At 39.7% G+C, this 20,259-nt stretch overlaps 2 protein-coding genes across 3 annotated transcripts; one reads left to right on the top strand and one right to left on the bottom strand.

Annotated features, from left to right (window-relative positions):
• Positions 1 to 834: 834 nt before the first annotated feature.
• LOC111220880 (tubulin beta chain-like) lies at positions 835 to 10,771 on the bottom strand. The gene is made up of 5 exons (XM_022744144.1): positions 10,622 to 10,771; positions 5,384 to 5,492; positions 4,261 to 4,371; positions 2,903 to 3,147; positions 835 to 1,678 (listed from the first exon to the last, which is right to left on the bottom strand). Exons 1-5 carry the CDS (start codon positions 10,676 to 10,678, stop codon positions 866 to 868), a joined length of 1,335 nt encoding a protein of 444 aa, XP_022599865.1. The 5' UTR covers positions 10,679 to 10,771; the 3' UTR covers positions 835 to 865.
• Positions 10,772 to 12,459: 1,688 nt separating this feature from the next.
• On the top strand, positions 12,460 to 19,457 carry flot1 (flotillin 1). Of its 2 annotated transcripts, XM_022744089.1 has the most exons (13): positions 12,460 to 12,561; positions 13,095 to 13,155; positions 13,791 to 13,866; positions 14,454 to 14,544; positions 14,972 to 15,115; positions 15,317 to 15,436; positions 15,608 to 15,703; positions 15,850 to 16,002; positions 16,102 to 16,283; positions 17,242 to 17,287; positions 17,497 to 17,634; positions 18,234 to 18,398; positions 19,065 to 19,457. In XM_022744089.1, the coding sequence occupies exons 2-13, from the start codon at positions 13,113 to 13,115 to the stop codon at positions 19,083 to 19,085; spliced, it is 1,275 nt and encodes a 424-aa protein (XP_022599810.1). In that variant the 5' UTR covers positions 12,460 to 12,561; positions 13,095 to 13,112; the 3' UTR covers positions 19,086 to 19,457. The 2 variants fall into 2 exon arrangements, with proteins under 2 accessions (XP_022599810.1, XP_022599811.1); XM_022744090.1 differs by lacking the exon at positions 12,460 to 12,561 and having other exon boundaries at positions 13,129 to 13,155; positions 13,750 to 13,866.
• The last annotated feature ends 802 nt before the right edge of the window (positions 19,458 to 20,259 follow it).

The following is a 20,259-nucleotide window of genomic DNA, read 5'->3' on the forward strand; positions in this document are numbered from 1 at the left end:
TTGTAATTCAACCATTTAACAAAACACTTGTTAAAAGCCGCCCATGATTACTTTGTTGAGAGACAATCCTACGTGATGACAGTGAAGTGTGCGAAGTGCTTCTTGTGCATTTGCTACAAGACCTGGGGCCAGTTGCACAAAACACCTTAAGTTTTCTACTTAGGTATGACACTTAAGGTTTAATTTCTCCTTAGCTGAGGGAGTTACTTAAGCACAGAGTCTCTTAAGATGTTTCCTTAGTTAAAGGAAAAAACTTCAGTAATTTACAGCAGCGAAAGAGATTTTACAACTGTAAAGTTCTACTGTTTCCATGGAGACCATTTGTTTGTGATACCTGTCATCACTTTTGGGAAGCTGCTAACATCAAAGGAGTGTGTAATGTAAAATCAGTTCCTCGTCATTATGGGTGCAGTTCACATAGAGGTACCTTTAAGTTGTTCCAATAGTTTGGTCACTAAGGTCTTTTGTGCAATGGTTTAATCAACTTCAGGTGTTTTGTGCAACTGGCCCGTGGTCTTGGTGTAAAGGGATTTTGGGAGGCGGGTTTCGGTAAACCAGCCAACATGGCGTCACAATGAACTGTAAACCATGGCACATTAATTTGGTCACATCGTCTTCATCCTGCTGCTCGTCCACCTCTCTGCCTACGTTCATCTTTCAGTCTCGTCGCCACTTCTCTTCCTCCATTCACCGGTTCAGACCTTCCTGCTTCATCTGTTCTTCTACGTTCCTTCGTTTCATGTCACATTTTTTTTTTCACTTTTTTTGAGATTTTTTTCATTTTGGTTTGAGCTTCTTCTTCTTCTTCTTCTTCTTCTTCTTCTTCAGCTCATGTTTCATCACTTTTGTTTGTTTCTTTTTTTTTCTAGGCATCCTCTTCCACCTCTTCCTCAAACTCTCCCTCCTCCTCGGCCGTGGCATCCTGGTACTGCTGGTACTCAGACACCAGGTCGTTCATGTTGCTCTCGGCCTCTGTGAACTCCATCTCGTCCATGCCCTCGCCGGTGTACCAGTGGAGGAAAGCCTTGCGGCGGAACATGGCGGTGAACTGCTCAGAGATGCGCTTGAACAGCTCCTGGATGGCTGTGCTGTTGCCAATGAAGGTGACGGCCATCTTGAGGCCGCGTGGCGGGATGTCACAGACAGCCGTCTTCACGTTGTTGGGGATCCACTCCACGAAGTAGCTGCTGTTCTTGTTCTGGACGTTCAGCATCTGCTCGTCCACCTCCTTCATGGACATGCGGCCACGGAACACGGCGGCCACCGTCAGGTAGCGCCCGTGGCGAGGGTCGCAAGCCGCCATCATGTTTTTGGCATCAAACACCTGCTGGGTGAGCTCGGGCACCGTCAGGGCGCGGTACTGCTGGCTCCCCCGGCTGGTCAGAGGGGCAAAGCCGGGCATGAAGAAGTGCAGACGGGGAAAGGGCACCATGTTGACTGCCAGCTTCCTCAGATCGGCGTTCAGCTGGCCGGGGAAACGCAGGCAAGTGGTGACACCGCTCATGGTGGCGGAAACAAGGTGGTTGAGGTCACCGTAGGTAGGCGTGGTGAGTTTGAGAGTGCGGAAGCAAATGTCATAAAGAGCTTCGTTGTCAATGCAGTAGGTCTCGTCTGTGTTTTCTACCAGCTGGTGCACTGACAGCGTGGCGTTGTACGGCTCGACCACCGTGTCTGAAACCTGCAGACAGACAGAGATCAACATCAACACTTTGCCTGTATGGAAAGAATACATGTAATCTATAGTAGATTACTTTGAGCTCAAGATCCCCGTTCACACCAGGCATTAACATGCACCTCAGGTGATCTGATACACAGGTACAGGTGTGAAAATGAGGACGGGAACAAGGAGGCTGCATGTGGCCACATTTTTTAGCTATGTGTACACAAATGTGTCCTGGAACACACTGAAGGACCGCCTACTAAACTGTGTAAGGGGAAGTACGAACTCATTCAGTTAGTTCTCAAATTGCGTCAGCTGGCTTCGTCCATGACATCTGAAAGTTTCAAAAAGCACAGAGAGGTTTATTACTAAGAGCGGTTTTCAAGCTCAGAGTGAGCTGCTCCACCGTCGCCATCTTGGCAGTGTCTGACTCCGCCCCTACCTCCCAGCTATTCAAAAAATGGTCAAAGAGTTGGGGCGTGTTTGGAGCAGAGACTTTGTTGCATGCTGGTTTGGCAAGCATACGCTCACCCACCTGTCACTCAAAGAGGCCGCGCCCTCAATTCTCAGACATTAGAGGAACTGCAGCTTTTAGCACTTCAGTGTTGGCTTCATGTTGTAGCCTCGGAGCTTGATGCTTGGTTCAGACCCAGTCTGTATTGTCTTGATTATTTCTTCTTCCTCTTTTAATTTCCAGCAGATTAAGAGCAGGAAGTGCAAAAACAACACATTTCATCTTTGCAAACAGAAATGATGAACATGTTTATTTGCATTTACAGTGAGGAAGTGAGATCTGATGACAGGTGTGAACGGAGCCATGGTAACACAAAAAGGAAGTTGTTTATGCAACTGATAATTTACTTATTTTATTGAGTTTTCTGGCTTAAAACGTCTATTTCAGACAGTGATCAGTGCTGCAAGTCTCTTTATTACTACTGGCCTATCTTGGTGTACCTCTCTAGTTAAGATTACCTGATCAGCATTAAACATAATTCCTTACTTTAAGTCAAGTTGGCAAATGTTTTATTATTGAAATAAAAGCTAAATTCAATGTTGATAGCAAGAACTGATAATATAATAAATAACAGGGTAAGTCATTCCACTGGAATTAAGTATTTACTCTTTAAAACAAATTAAAGGCAAAACAACGACTTTAAGTCACAATAAAAGCAGCAATAAAATATTACTATTTTAAAAAAAATGGAGGTCAATGTCTATATTTTCCTGTGTATCTGTAGTTACCTTAGGGGAGGGCACCACGCTGAAGGTGTTCATGATGCGGTCTGGATACTCCTCTCTGATCTTGCTGATGAGCAGGGTGCCCATGCCGGAGCCTGTGCCTCCCCCCAGGGAGTGTGTGAGCTGGAAACCCTGCAGACACTCGCAGCTCTCTGCCTCTTTTCTCACCACGTCCAGGACTGAATCCACCAGCTCTGCCCCCTCTGTGTAGTGGCCTTTGGCCCAGTTGTTTCCAGCTCCACTCTGACCTGAGAAACAGCAGTTCCCCGTTTTATTACTGTCAGAACATTTCTGTCAAATGAGTGTTCATTTTTTGTTTTAAAGTATCCTGCAACTAAGTCAGTGATGAAGATCAATCTGGCTTCATAGTGGGGATTTATGGCAGGAGTGAGCAGTCAGTTTGTCAAATGCACAAACCACAAAATTGGGCAAAGGGGCATCCACAGTTCATCCTTGAACTGGAGCCCAGACCCCTGGTAAAGCAGACCTGCAGAGGTCAAAACTCCAGCAACACTTGTAGGATAAAGAACAACACATTTCGTCTTGTGACCTTCGTCTGGGTCATTTAGCAGACTTCCAATTGTCCTTAGAAGATGTTAAACTTCATGAGATGCATGAGTCCCAAACTGACCTCTGGCCTCTGGTAGAAAAAAAAAAGGCCACATTTAAGACTCTCAATCCCAATGTCCCCCCTCACAGACTTTGAGGCTCGTTCCCAGTAAGTTCCCACTGGGAACTCATTCAGTTGCTGCAGTTAAGAGAGCATGAGGGCTCTCTAGCAGACATTTTGAGCCCTTTATTGACACTTTCTTTAAGTCCATATTTCTGCAGACTTTGCCTGAGGGAATTCCCAAAGTTCGTCGCGCTGTGACATTAAACACAGGGTTACCATGGTTACCAGGGAATGCCTGGTAAAAACGGTAAACAACGGCCGCAAAACAGAAGAAATAATAAGATAGAAGAAGAACGGTGAACACACAAGCATGAAAAGAGCTAACGCTAATTTTATTATTACAAGAAGAAAGACAGTATGTAACAGTATAAACACAGAGCTCACTGTGATTTAGAGCCAGAACTGTGTGGAGTTATCTGTCTTGTGATGAGATGATGATAAATTCCAAATTTGCTATCGTCAGATCTGACACATTATTATTTTGTTCACAAACAGGGAGTGAAGGAATATTTTTACATAGTATGTCACAAAGTGCTGTCCCATTCCTCTTTATACCATTTTGAGCCCTTGCAGCTTCTCACACTCAATCACTCACCAGGGGATGTCAATTAAGTCTGTGAGGGTTCAGGGTTTAGGGGGGACATTGGGATTGTGCCTCAAACCTCTCTCCAGCAGGTTGTGTTCTTACCAAAGACAAAGTTGTCAGGTCTGAAGATTTGCCCAAAGGGTCCAGAGCGGACTGAATCCATGGTGCCTGGTTCCAGATCGACAAGGATGGCTCTGGGCACGTACTTCCCACCTGCACACAGGTAAACACAACATGTGAAATTAAGACTGTAAGCGGTTTGGCTTCATCCATATGATGCTACAATGCAGGCTGCACTGTCCACATCTCGTCCATCAATCCAGACTGTAACTACTGGGTTTCATAAGAAGATTTCTCACTTCATCACAGTGATCACAGTTAAGTTCAAATACCAACTTTCTACTCTTAACTCTGACTCTCCGTCTTTTAAAGCTGAACTACTGCTACTTTACTTGAGTGAAAACCTTGAATATTGTAAATGTGTCATTCAGTTTCTGTTGGAAATAATTACAGATCTTTGACTGAACCAAGAAATTAATTACATGTGCATCAGTTTAGTGTGAAAAGCTCAAGATTATCACTTTAGTATAACAGCTGGTGTGTTCATGTAGTACCGCAAAGGGCCACTAGATGGAGCCAAGCATTACAAAACTACATAAAACAACAACACTTTAAGATTTTATCTAATAGTAAAATGAACTATTGTGGCTGTTTACTGTTGTAGAAACCACTCTGTTTTCAGATCATTTATTACATTTCTGAACTTTTTATAAGTTTAATCCAACTGATTCTCAGTCGGATTGTCTCACTCATGTTTCAGCCTTTTGGTTTTCTTTAGTTTTTCATCTGTAGTATTTAGGCTTCTCGAATGTTATACAGTCTGGTTATATTAGTTGATTAACAGCCATTACGGGTATCCGTCACATGTAAAAAGCACCAATGTGGCAGAATTAACACGGCACATTCTACTTCATGTGGAGCGCTAAAATTAACCATGAATATCTGCATCAAATGCAGTTTTTCTTTTTTTTCTGTTATTAAAAAAAACAACTTTTAAAGCTAATTAGGATTGCATCAGTATATCTTTATTTCAAAGCAGTTGTATTTTTCTCTATATCTTGTTCCTTGCTGCTGCAGTGAGCCAGTTTCTCCACAGGGTGGGGGTGAAGGGTCTCACTTCAGTTTATCAAACCCTGACCTCAGTACATGTCTAGATGTTACTCACCAGTGGCTTCATTGTAATACACACTGATCCTGTCCAGCTGCAGGTCGCTGTCTCCATGGTAGGTTCCTGTTGGGTCGATGCCGTGCTCGTCGCTGATCACCTCCCAGAACTAAAGCAAGCACACAAATACACAAAACGAATACATTCATGAAGGTGGTGACTACTATTAGCAACCAAGTGTAACTGGGTTGAATTCACGTTATGCAAAGCAAAGTCGCGCAAAGATTTGTTTGACACTCAATTATTGTCTCCTCCCTTTGTATTACCTACGTTTAATCATGTTAAATCTGATCAAATCAGATTCTTTTAACTTTAGTCCTGACAAGTCCTGACACTTCAAAAAAAATCTTGAAACCTGTAAAATCCAGTTGCAGCTTTAATTTGAATAAAATGCTTTGCAGCCGGTGACGTTATTGAGTCACAACTCTGGATGCCTTAGAAAGAGGTGTCTTTCTGTGCTTCATAAAAGCCGTAACTGGAAGCCAATTTACTGTGGGAGGGGTTTACAAACACTCCTCTGTTCTCTGTGCTTCCCAGAGACACTCTGAGATGTGATTACCTTTAACTGTCACAAGATCATCTAAAAAAAAAAAACAAAAAAAAACACCACGTTGTGTAACACCTCTGTTTTCTCTCTTTGAATATGGTGAAAGAGGGTTTTTCTGTGATAAACAGTCACCTAGCGATGAACTGCAATCTTCTGATCAGTATTCTCCAATCATCACACTCATTACAAGCTGCATTTCACGGCCACACACATGTTGTATCATGTGTGATGAAGTCGGTGATTTGTCTTTTCTCAAGGTTGCTTGAAATGAGAGGAGACCACAACACAGCCGGAGGGTGGACGAAGCAGCCAAAAACAGCACAGGATCAAGACTTCGCATTTGATATAAATCCTCTGTTAAATTAACAATATAACCACAGACGTGTAATAAAAAAATGACACAGTGCTAATCATATGCAAGTCTCATGGAGATGTTTTGTTTCTACTCTTGGGAAAATTACCAGGAAAAAGGTTTGGGATGAGGTCAAAAGCAGGAAGTACTGACACAAAAAGAAGCAAAGACGAGCGCACTAGAGATAAAACTAACAATGTTCATTATGAATTATTACTTCCTTGATTAAAGGTTTAATCATTTTATAAAAAAAATATTAGAAATGCCCTGTACAATCTTCCAAACTAAGCAGACACGTTTGCCAGTCCAGCTAGAGTCAGTTCAGTCTCCTTTATGATAGAAGAGGAAAACCAACATGTGGCAGAAAAAGTCAAACATCAGAAAACCATTTGTTCAAACAGGCCTATCTGGTTCTTTATTAAAGGTCACAGGATGTTCTTATCTTCAATGAGACTTTGTCATTTGAGCTGTTTTCAGATAAAAATCCTTCTTTGTGGAGTTTTATGGAGGGAGGATGATGTTTTATTATCTCCACCTGGAGTTTTCCATCTGACTCACACACAAACAGACTTTGGTTATAACTTATAAGCACTGAAACCTTCTGCATCAAATTAAAATCAAAAGACTTTCTAAAGACCTTTTTAATACCACACACAGAACGAGGGAAAACAAACAAGAAAGCCTACAATTATTTGTGCACGCATGAATTTATTGAATTATATGACTTTATATATCATTTTTGTCAGTACTTCCCCAGCTATATATAACAATAATTCCTGTTAATACATGATTAATCATTTCATGTGACCTGAACCCATGTATGGTTTACACAACAGGCCTAATGGTCACAGGCCCCGGGGCCACCTGGGGCCCGTATGAGCCTCTGTATGAAGTGACTGTTTCTTGTTTGAAAGTCACAGAGATAATGTAAAAGACTTGAAAGGCTAAAGACCAAAAGGTTAAAGTATCCCAAAGAGTCGCACAATGACACAAAGATACTTAAGGTGAATACAAAGAGACACAAAATGACCACAAGGAGATACAAAATGACCATACAGAGATTCACAACTACAAAGATACTCAAGACGTCTACAAACAGACACAGTGCAACTACAAAGAAGATTCAAAACAGAGATGCAAAATTACCACAAAAATACTGAAACATCCACAAACAGACACAAAGAAACCACAAAGAGATACACAAGATGACCATTAAGATACTCAACACGACTAGAAAGAGACACAAAAACACCATAAAGAGATTCAAAACAACAACTGAGAGATGCAAAATTACCACAGACGCTAAATCAACCACGAGCCGACAACAGAGACACAAAATGACCATAAAGACACTTGACCTCAAACCACTGAAAACAACGTAGCTGTGTCATTGTCTAGGCCTAGGGGCCTGTTGTGTTATAAAATAATTCATTTGTTAATTTAGGTTTTTGCTAAAATTTGTACATCATGAGTTGATGAGCTTCCTAGCAGCTGCCTCCCATCAGCCTAAAGTTATAACTAATGTTACTGTCTGCACGAGGCAAACGCATATATTCAAGACCTTTGTAAATTAAATGTAAGACTTTTTGATAGCTTCTAAAAGGTTTCCTTTCCAAGGGAACTGAATGCAAGGCTTTTCACGGCTTAAAACCTCCCTGTTCCTTTTGAAGTGTGAGGGGTCAGAGGGAGCAGAGCTTTCTCAGAGGATTCAGTCGGCCTCGTTTCTACAGGCCGAGACATTAACGCCAAACTCAGTTAAGACAAGAGCACAGGCTGTCACACCAGCTCAGTCAACTGGCCCTAATCTGGGCTGGAGACTGCACCAGTGTATGTGTGTGTGTGTGTGTGTGTGTGTGGGAGGGGGTAAGGGAGAGACCGGTGGTGGTGGTGGGCAAGAAAATCTCATTTTTTAATCTTCACCACTGTCACCTCACCATCTTTGGCTGTCCCTCAATTCACACCCCCCCCCCCCACACACACACACACCCTCCCCCACCCCCGTGATCACCATGGAAACAGGTTTTTGACTTTACTTGAGCTTTCTGGGTTAAAAAAAACATCTTGACCTACAACATTTGACTGGACAAGGAACAGAAATTATCACCAAAACTGAACAATGACAACATTTTCTAAAATTATAAACAAATTTACAAATAAAAAAAGAAGATTATTAATGCTGATATCTATTATTGATTATCTAATTCTTCAATGGATCACATCTGACATGAGTTACTGACTGACAGAACAGACGGAGCTCGGAGATTCTGCTGGATCTGGACCGGGGAAATGAATTCAGACAGTTAATCCATTGTGAATTGAGGATGACCTCAGACTCGCTAAATCCTCTGTAAATACACTTGTCTTCACTGATCATGGAGTAGCGGAGTCTGAGTCACCCCATATGTTGCTGCCACGCCTGTTGTTGACCCCCCCCACCACCACTCCCCTCCAAGAGCAATTCAGCTGGATGAGTGTGTGAAGCTACATATCATTTCAGATTCTTGAAATGACAAGATTTTCTGAATATTTTTCAGCTGAAAAATGACCAATATTTAAGTCTCGATTCTGATGTGTAAATAATGTACATCTTTTTTTGTTGTAACTATATTTTTACTGGCAAAAAAAGAAGAATAATGTGACAAAAGAGCAGTCAATGTGCATCCCAAACATCCTTAGCCCAGAAAATATGTTCAGCCATTTCTTTAAACCACAGTCTATTAAGAATAAATTGAATTTAAAGTTACATCTTAAAATTGCTTGTTTTGCAATATATATATATATATATATATATATATATATTTTTTTTTTTTTTTTTTTTTTTTTTTTTTGAATATTCACATTTCAGAAGGTGAAGAAAAAAAATTCTGCAATTCTGCACAAAATTAACTGAAACTATGAATCAATCATCAAAATTGCTGCTTTTGATTGATTAACCAATAAATCTATAATCATTGCAGCTCTGTTTGACTGACTGAGGACTTTTAAAGCAATCCAGTAAAAAAGCAAATAAATAAAAACATATTTTAGAGATATTCCCTGTAGAAATCATGTGTACTCAGGGTTTTCAGGGTTGCTGGTGGTTTTGGGGCCCGGGGCGTGTGCATGTGATACACTGACTGGAAAAGGGAGCTATTTAAATGACCTCATCTGTGCTTTCAGAGCAGACACTGAGCCACTTGTTATCCCCCCCCCCTACTTCACCCCCCCTGCTGCGCTCCCCTCCTCTGCCTCAGCAAATTTCTCCTTTCTCTCCACCATCTTCTCTTGTTTCTTTTTTTTCTTTGCTCTTTAAACAGTGACAAAGAGTCCGGCTCACCAAGCGGCCAAGACAGCAGCTGGCCCTGCGCGTCTGCTGAAACTGGGCCAGCTTCATTAATCATGGATCAATGACTTGAGTTTTGTCAACAGTTCCAAATGGTTTTTTTGTTGTTGTTTTTTTTTTTTTTTTTTTTTTTTTTTTTTTTTTTTACTGTTTTCACATGTAGGGATATTATGACAAGAAATTAGTTATGCTCATTTCATATCACAGAAACACACTCACTACAATATTATCAACCCTTTTAGCTTTATTCACTCTATTGTATAACTCACTTCACTGTATAATTCACATATAAACTTGCTTATACTGAATACCTGTTGCTATACAAGTGTATTTGGTAGATCTTAGTGTATTTTGTGGTACTTTAATGCCCCATCACATTAATTGAACAATTCAACTGTGATTTATCGTTTCTGTCTGGCACACTGTATCAATCTGATAGTATTTGCAGCATTTTCTCATCCACTAAAACAATGGGATTAAGTCAGATTTTCTATCTAATTGTATTTTGGCTGTGAGTTTAATGTTTTTTTTCAGTTTTACAGCTAAATCTGTGCAATTGTAAAATGTATAGTAAAAGTAGAAAACATATACATTTCCTTTGAGTAAAGATAGCTGGCAATTAAAATAAATGATTTTGGTGCTAGTAGAGCAAGAAAAACCCCACTGGGATCACCTTTAACCTAACTATGATTGTGGTGAATTTATCAAAAATCAAATTAGACATTTTATTGTCTAGTTATCTACTGATAAACTAGTGAACAGATTAAATGGTTAACATAGTCTTTGAAAAAGAGGGATGGAGTGCAAAAAGAGAAGCTGTAGTTTTTATTTAAAAATAAAAATTTTAGATACAGAAATTGAATATGTATTATCTTTGTCATTAAATTTCATTCTTTTCTGAAACTGTCAAAACACAGAACAAAAGTTTTCATAAAGAAACATTAAACATAACCTGTAGACATTAGAATAAAGCGTTTAATTAACGACAGAAATAAGTTCATCACCACTTCCTCTTACCTTTGCACCGATCTGGTTACCGCACTGTCCGGCCTGGATGTGCACGATCTCCCTCATGATGGCTGTTGGTTCTCGGTGGAAGTGAAGTGAAGCAGAAGAAGCGGAGGAGCTGGAGTTACCGACCGGCCACAGACGCACTGACAGACGGGTCTGAAGACAGTGAGCACCGCCGCGACTCCTACAGGCGGGGACAAAGTTTCAGGACGGCTTTCGCGCTGATATGATTGGTTGCTGTGGCTAAGGGACGGGCGCTGATTGGCTGAGAGGGTAGATAGCTCTTTTTTTTCTTTCTAAAGGGGTTTCCTTGTCTCAAAGGCAAGGGCCGGAAGAAGAGAGGGAGTGCCGTGTACTGTCATCACTGCCCTGTTGGAGCTTGGAGCTCCATTAACCTGAAATCAGACCAGTAGAAAACAAGAGAATACAGTGGAGTCACTATGACTGCTGGTATTTTACTTGAGTATTTCCATTTTCTTATACTTTATTTCTTACAATCCAGCAGCAGCGGATGTGAAGTACTTTCACTACTTAAGTAAATGTAGCAGTACCACAGTGTAAAAATACTCTGTTACAAGTAAAAGTCATTAGCAGTAACAAAAGTGTTTGCATCATATCTACTTTAAGTACCAAAAGTAAAAATGTGCCTTATGCAGAATAACATTTACCATACTTTTTGATTATAATTATTAATGTCTAAATCTCTTTACTGTTGCATTTGGTATAGACAGGACCAATTATATTTATGATTATTTTTTAATCATGAAATTATTTATTTTTACAAGTTAACATCAGATAATAATAATTTATCTGACCATATTTTGCACCCTTAATCTAAATATGCAAATCAAATTGTTAAATCACAAGTCTAATACCCTGCCTCACCTGAAAATCACCTGTCATCCTATTAACCACACCCTTCTGTCTGCAAAGCCTTTTCCCTCCAAAACCATTGAGAACGAAGAACCACTGTGAGTTGAAGAATGGACTTTTCAAACCTAATGTTATTGTATTTGGTTATTATTAGATGTATAGCAGTTATTTGATTAGCATGGCTTTTGAATGTTTATTTGTATTATGTTTCATTAGATTCCTGTTTTTAATACCCTGAAAGTGAAGAAAGAGATAGTGGATGCATGAAATGTCAGTTCGATTTACTTTAGTTTATTGTAGTGCTGACATGTAATTTTACTTATTTTGTCTTTATGTATTTTGATATCTCATGCACAGAAAAAATCGTCCACCCATTAACCATCAACCTAAGCATCTTGAACTTTCAAATGGCTTCTGGATCTTGTGTTTATTTGTGCACTCCATCTCAGATGTTCAGTAGTTTTTTCACAAATAGTAACTAAAGTTATATAACAGATGAAGTGGAGTAAAAAGTGCAATATTTGCATGCAAGTACCTCAAAATGTAACTTAAGTTCAGTACAGTTGAGTAAATTTATTTACTTTCTACTTCACCAAATTTATTTTATAGTCAGTTACTTTTCAGATTAAGATTCATTCATTGATGATACAGTTGAATCAACACCTCTCTAAAACAATTTTAATTAAAAAAAAAAACCTAAACATTAAAACCTAAACATTATAACATTATGATCAAACTGGATAAAGAGGTCGATAAAAGTATTTTGCAAACCATTAGCAGTGAGCAGTGAGGAGGAAAACACTGAGCACAGTATAACTTTAGCGTATAACCTGAGGTTTATGAGTGCCAGTTCCCCACCGCGCCGCTAGGTGGCAGACGCACACAGTCTGATCGATGGGCGTGCTCAATAGAAGCCGCTGAACTGCAGAGTCTGTGTTGTGTTCACTGTCAGCATCAGCCGGAGTCTGACGGGAAAAATCATCAACGGTGATCAAATTAAATTAAGTAGATTCATTTTAACCCTCACACAGCGAAACTTCTTCACCAAAACCACCTTATTTATACACTAACAGGTAAGTGTGAGGCCATATTAAACCTCTATCCACATCCGTTCTCATTTGTCAACGCTAATGTGTGTGTTAAATTGATTGTGTTAATGGATTGACAGCTAGCTGCTAGGAATTTGCACACAGTAGCATTATACCTATTTTAAAAGCGTTATTCTGTCCTAATAATTGGCTGTAATTAGTTAGCATTTCTTCTTCTCTTATATGTTTTCTTGTGGATTTTACTGCGCAGCATTTAATGAGATTTTAGCTGATGGTTTGGTCTCTGGTTCCCAATCCCTCCCTCCGTTTCAATTACAGGAGTCTTACAGCAGAGAGGGTGCTGGTTTGGAGGTCTTACAAATGACAATCCTATTTGACATAAATAAATGAATAAATAAATAAATAAATAAATACATGTACAAATAGTAGTAGTGTCCTGCAGTCTGCGCCCATCCCACATTAATGCCAAACAATTCCTTTATGAAATGCAGTGTTTGCAAGGTGAAACTATGATGGTGGCTTTATTTAAGAATCATCCTACTTTCAATTGTTTTCAGTTTGAAGAAGCAGCAAACATGTTCTACACCTGTGGTCCCAACGAAGCTATGGTGGTGTCAGGTAAAATTTATGACCTGTATAAGGGCCATATTAAAAAAGAAACCACAGTACTATATTGAATGTATAATTATTGCTTTTCATTCATTTCCATTCATTTGAAGGGGACGAAAGTACCTTATATTGAGACCCTGTACTGAAATTCTTTCAGGCTGAGAATTAATGTGTTGAATCCAATGTAAAACACAATGCTGTGTATTTTGTTTCCCTTTTTCTCTGAAAAGGTTCTGTTATACAGTATATGTAAATATAATTTTGCTCTTCTTAAAGAAACACTACCTTGCACTTAATTTATCTGACCGTGGATATTGTTGTTATGTATGATGTGCTGTGTTTATGTCTTATTGTATTTTATTCTCATTTTGTAAGTTTGCATTCTGACTATACAGCAAAATAATAAACATATTTTAAAAAGTACCATATATCCAATTTTTTTGGAATATTTAGAGCAACTTAACCGGTTTTTGGTTGAACGTCTAATTCTGAAGTGAAACATTTTACAAAAGTTATTGTGTGATGACATTTTTTTCAGTATTCTCATACAAAAATGAGAAAAACCTTATGTTGTTCATATCACTCCACCTTGGTCATATCCAGACTCTGATTTGAGGCCCTGCTTGGTCTCTGATCTCTCCCAGGGTTCTGTCGTTCTCCTCCACTGATGATACCTGGAGGCCGAGTGTTCGTCATCCCCTGTATTCAGCAGATACAGAGGTAGGATAACGTCTCTGTTTTAACATTTTTGCAAGATGACAAGATTTCTGCAGCAGCAGAAAATATAAATCCAAACTGAAATGGAAAGAAAAGCTTTCCACTATAGGATATTAATAAAAAGGATATATATTTTGTCAATAATGTAAATGTAATTTACACATTTGTGATTGTAGAGCCTGGACGACTGATGGACACAGATTTAAAACATTGGCTATCTTCCTTCCCATCACCAAATAAAATTATTAATTACATATACTTTTTTTATGTTGTGTATTAACATAATTTCTGCTGTATAAAAAAACATTTATCTCAGAAAAGCAGTTTTATTTCTGTCTCCCTGTAAAATTTAACATATTAACCTGCAAACAGACCAATCCAGGATGCATTTGGATCTCCCAATACACACACTGCACCGCACTTAATGTTGTGTTTGTCTGAGTGTTGTGTCTGACCTTCATCTTGTGCCTGTACAACCCTGCACTCACAAAGGAACAAGGGAAAGATTCCTACACTTTAATGTAGCCTATACCATTAGAGCAATTCATGCTCAATCAATAAATATCTTTTCTGACCCTGTTTGTCTCCAGGATTTCCCTTAACACTCTCACTCTGAATGTGAAGAGCGATAAAGTCTACACTCGCCATGGCGTGCCCATCTCTGTCACAGGTATAGCCCAGGTGAGTGAAGAAACAGCAGGATACATGACCGGTGAAGAAGGAGATTTTGTTTCAGAGGAACTACTTTAGACTAATGGACAAAAACATCTGTTACCATGTAGTCACTATTAAATTGTATAATATAGATGTAGGTGGGAGGTTTATGTATTTTCTAAGGTTCTCACCAAGTGTTCTACTTAAGTATGACACTTAAGGTATAATTTCTCCTTAGCTGAGGGAGTTACTTAAGGGCGCTGCACAGAATCTTAAAAGGTTTCCTTAGTTAAGGAAAAAAAGTTAAGTCATTTACAGCAGTGAAACAGATTTTTCTGCGGTAAAAACTCTACTGTTTCCATGGAGACGGTTTGCTTGGTGGCATTAGCTTGTGACACCTGTTATCACTTTAGGGAAGTCATTGTCAGTGTTTTACTGTTGCTGTTTCCCACAGATGAAGATCCAGGGTCAGAATAAACAGATGTTGGCCGCAGCATGCCAGATGTTCATGGGAAAGTCAGAAGGAGAGATCGCTCAGATCGCATTGGAGACACTGGAGGGCCACCAGCGGGCCATCATCGCCCACCTGACTGTTGAGGTGACCCGGTGAACTTTGGAGAAAAATACTGAAGATGTTCATGAATTTTAAATGTATTGAATTGTACACAAGTATACACAACAAGTAAATACAAACTTAACAACTTCATACATTAAAGGTAATGGTTTACAACATTATGTGACTAATATTGTGTAGATAATGCCTGACTCCCACATCACAGTAAACGCCTTCCTCTTACAGGAGATCTACAAGGACCGTAAGAAGTTCTCAGAGCAGGTTTTTAAGGTGGCTTCCTCTGACCTCGTCAACATGGGGATCAGTGTCGTCAGCTACACCCTCAAAGACGTTCACGACGACCAGGTGCTGCTCTGCCATCATCTACAAAAACCGCTTCTCACATTTCAAATGGTTTTCAGGAGGAGAATCGTTATTTGATTTCAAAACTCATTGTGGTGTGTTCCAGGATTCCAAAGAAAGTCATGAACCTGAATGATCTTCTTCTTTTTGTTTTCTCTTGCTTCTGGTTCACAGGATTACCTGCATTCACTGGGAAAAGCTCGCACAGCCCAGGTTCAGAAAGACGCTCGCATCGGAGAGGCCCAAAACAAGAGAGATGCTGTAATCAGGGTGAGATATCATTTCTGTTCTTCTTAAGTCATCTGTCATTGTCCATATTTTTAGCATTTATCCTATTTTCAGATCTCATTCCTATTGATCCCTGTTTCCTCTTCCCTTCTCTGGTCCTGTGTCTTCTTCTGTGTCTCTCTCTGCAGGAAGCCCATGCAATGCAGGAGAAAATCTCAGCTCAGTACAAGAATGAGATCGAAATGGCGAAGGCCCAGAGGGACTACGAGCTGAAGAAGGCAGCTTATGACATAGAGGTCAACACTAAGAAGGCTGAGTCTGAGATGGCCTACCAGCTGCAGGTACACCAGACTGAATAACAACTGGACATTGTTAGATCATCTTGCATCTGCCTTTACTTGTTGATGTGATTTATCTTCAATTTATTCCTCCGTTTCCAGGTAGCGAAGACAAAGCAGCGCATCGAGGAGGAGAGGATGCAGGTGCAGGTGGTGGAGCGGACGCAGCAGATCATGCTGCAGGAGCAGGAGATCACCCGCAGGGAGAAAGAGCTGGAGGCTAAGGTGAAGAAACCTGCGGAGGCGGCGCGGTACCGCCTGGAGAAACTGGCTGAGGCTCAGCGGTGAGTGGCAGGTTCAGCCTCATTTCACTCTTCTTCTTGCTCTTCTTAAAACAGCAGGACGATGCTGGGAGTTGGCAGGTGCTCTTTCAGTTTTAGTACCAGGGCAAGTTAATGAATCCCCGTCGTTCAGGTGCTGAGCTGATGCTTGTGCAGCACTGCAGAGGAGTCATTCTTTTCATCTGTATTATAGCAAGTCTCTATCCTCCAACTTTAAACCCTCCTGTCATGTTAGTATGTAGACTTTCTATCATTGCTGTTTACAAAGATAGATCAGGTAACATATGGTGAGACAAGCTGAAACAAGACGTAAGACATATTGTTGGACTCACTTTTTATATTTTTTATATTTATTAGAACACTAACCCACAGAATTATATGACTGATGTGTCAATTCAAAGGAAAAACTAGAATCACCTCCTCGTGGTTGTTGTAGTTTCAGGTCACATCCCTGTTTTTCCAGAGTCAGAAAATATGAATCATTTGTGTGACATTTTGTCATAACTGCAAGTAATGGCTAAAAAGTGTCTTTGACCTTTGACCACCAAAGTCTATACAGTTCATCCTTGAGTCCAGGTGAACGTTTCTGCCAAAATTTGGAGAAATTCCCTCAAGGCGTTACTGAGACAACGTGTGTCTGAGAGAATGGGACGGACGGACGGTCAAGCTGAAAACAGTATGGCTCCTGCTCTGACTGTTGCTGGTGTGGAGGAATAAAAAAAGGAATAAAACACCACTTCTGTCTTATGTTCTAGTATTGTTAATGATATCATCTGGTATGCAATCTGACATCTCACAGATGTTATGTATCTGTTAGACCTGATGGGGCCAGAAGAGGTCCAGTCACATGTTTGATGGGAATACATTGGCTCTTTGAGACGGGGACTAGTTTGTGTATTAGTACAAAGTGCCCGAACCGTCTGTGAGTCTCTGTCTGACTCAGCATTTCTTTATCTCTCAGTCTGAAGTTGATCATGGAGGCAGAAGCTGAAGCCGAGTCCATCAGGGTGAGTCACTTCAGCAGAATCCCAACTCAGCTGGCTTCAGTTTCTAAATAATTCAAGATGGAAATCCTGTTGAGAATTTCGCATATTCAATATTGATCTCATGCACACACCTCTGATGTGTGTGGGCCTAATTCATAATTCAATTCTCAGGTGGGTGTGTCCATTTGTGTTTTCTGGTAAAAGGAAGTCCGTCCTTGTGTCTCCTTCAGATGAAAGGTGAAGCCGAGGCGTTTGCAGTGGAGGCCAAAGGTCGTGCTGAGGCAGAGCAGATGGCGAAGAAGGCAGAGGCCTTCCAGGAGTATAAGGATGGAGCCATGGTGGACATGCTGCTGGAGAAACTGCCTCAGGTGAGACACAACACGCTTTAATGTCCACAACAACCAATTATACCTTTTATATATATGTGTGTGTGTGTGTGTGTGTGTGTGCGTGTGTGTGGGTAGACTGTTTTTGTTACAAATCCATCCCTGAAAACAAAAAGAGGCGTCATTCCGGAGTGTTTTTAAAACGGTCACAGCAAAGCCATTTTATGAAACTTGGGAAATTTAAACTACTGCTATTTCTTTCTGTTCTGTAACAAGCCCATAGTGGACGTGTTGTTGTTGTTGATGGAGGCATTTTTCTTTTTCCAGCCAGAATGATACAGTCATGCATACATGACTTAAAAATAAAATAAAATTTAAAAAAAACTTGAAAACTTGAAAAAAATCTTAAATTGAAACCATAAAGCCAAATACTTATGATGTTGTGATACTTATTTTGTAGTTTGAATCATTTATGGCACGTGTATTAAAAACTTCCTATTTGGTTCATTAAATTCATTTAGCTAATTTTTTTTTCGGAGTCATTTAGTTGCTGCATGTTCTTCATGTTTCCTCTGCCTGTGGAAAGAGTTTAATGAAGCTTCGATCACAGTTTTTAAACGTGTTTTGGTGTTTCCCACAAGATGGCAGAAGAGATCAGCAAACCTCTGTGTGAAGCCAAGAAGGTTACCATGGTGTCCAGTGGAGCCGGGGAGGTGGGCGCCGCCAAACTGTCAGGAGAGGTGCTGGAGATCATGACCCGCCTCCCTGATGCCGTGGAGAAACTGACCGGAGTCAACATCTCCCAGGTATAATAAACTTTATTTATAGTTCAAAGTGCTTTACAATAAAAAAAAATCAAATGGTACAAGAGAATAAGGGCAAATTGAAGGACAATAAAAATAGACAATAGAAAGACAGAATGATAAAATATGTAAATGAAAATAAAAACAGAAGCCAGTAAGAATAGTAAAATATGAGCGAAATTAAAATACAAGTTAAATAAACAGGTTTCCAGCTGTCGTTCGAAAATGTTCACTGATGAAATATTTTGGCCACTAGAGACCAGACTATCTCCAAAACCAGCGAATAGACTCACAGGTCTGACTTATAATCACTGTTTAAAGTTGATTTAGTTAGTGTGTGAGTAACGGTTTCCTACAACATCTGGCCACATAATGATTGCACATTGATTCAATGATTGGAAACTATCTGGCTCTGTAAAAGCTTAATGTTTGATGCACATCTGTGTGATCAGACCAGAGAGACTGAACCACACTGTAAAACAAAATATTGAGCTACTGTGTGTGAGGCTAAAAATCACAGTAGATCTGCAGAGTCCAGTGATTCATCTCTGTAGGGTTGTTCATGCAATTAATTTCACTGTTAATATAAATAAAAAGATTAATTAAAATAACTTTAAGGAAGGTAAGGAAGGTCTATATTTCTTTCCCTCTGTTCCCTCCTGTCTGCAGGTGACTTCTCGTGTAGGCTGAAGAGAACCATTGGAAATGGTGACCAGGCAGCTCCTCTCTCCCACTGTCTTCTCTCATCTTCTGCCTGGACTCTCTGCTCACAGCCTCTTCCCTCCTCTTACATCACCTGTATCTGCCTCTGTCACCTCCAACATCTTCTTGTGATGTTTCTGTGTTGTGAAAACACTTCAAATCAAATCTTTTTCCTTTTCGTATTGGTCACTGATTACCAGTTCCAAGTATTGTGCTCCTCTGGCTGCAATTACAGTTGTTGTTTCAGATTATTTGTTTTTATTTAGTCAATATGTCAAACTGGTCCTGCATCAAATTCTACATAACAGTGGTTCTCAACCTTTACCAACTGTAACCATACAGAGGCCAAATAATGTCTTCTCAGAGCACTTTTAATTTTAATGATCAAACATGATCAAAACAAATTTTAATATTTTTAAAGATCATTTTCTTTTAAAACATTTAAAAGATTATTTATATATTTGTTGTTTTTTTTAATAATTGCATCTTTTCACCAAAATTGTACCGTTTTGCATATGACTTGTGGGCCTACTTGCAATACCTTCACGGCCCACCAGTGGGCCTCGGCCCACAGATTGGGAACCACCGCTCTGTAAAGACAAAGTGTTCAAATTATACCTCCTGCTAAACTAGGGCCCATATTTGATAATATAAATTATTGTGATATTTCCCACAATATGGAATATTTTTCATAATATCTAATTTATTTATTTCACTGCTTTGCTTACTGTGGTTGAACCTTGGCATGTGACAAATAAAACTTTAAACTGCTGTTTAATGGCAGCATCACTTAAATCTGAAATTATAAATCACAATATCATAATTATGTATTATTTAAAAAAAACAACTAAAACATAAAATACAACAATATGATTATTATATTTATGATTTCGAAATTAATTGAAAGAAGCAGCAAATGTAACTGTAGTCTCTGTGTGTCCTGTACTTTTTTAAAATGTCCTACACATTGTGTGTGTTTGTGTCGCACTAATCAGAAAGTCTTTGTCTTCATCTGTCCTCACTGTGTGTGTTTACCTCCGTATCTGCCTGTGTGCGCCGCCTTGCTGCCAAACCGTAAGTGCATCTTAACATGAAAGACTAACAAAAAAAAAACATGCATTCAAACCCTTCATTTACTAATGCTAATAACATCACGCAGTCT

Source organism: Seriola dumerili, unplaced genomic scaffold (genome assembly GCF_002260705.1).
Source record: "Seriola dumerili isolate Sdu_G_001 unplaced genomic scaffold, Sdu_1.0 BDQW01000078.1, whole genome shotgun sequence".
NCBI classification, from domain to species: Eukaryota; Metazoa; Chordata; class Actinopteri; order Carangiformes; family Carangidae; genus Seriola; species Seriola dumerili.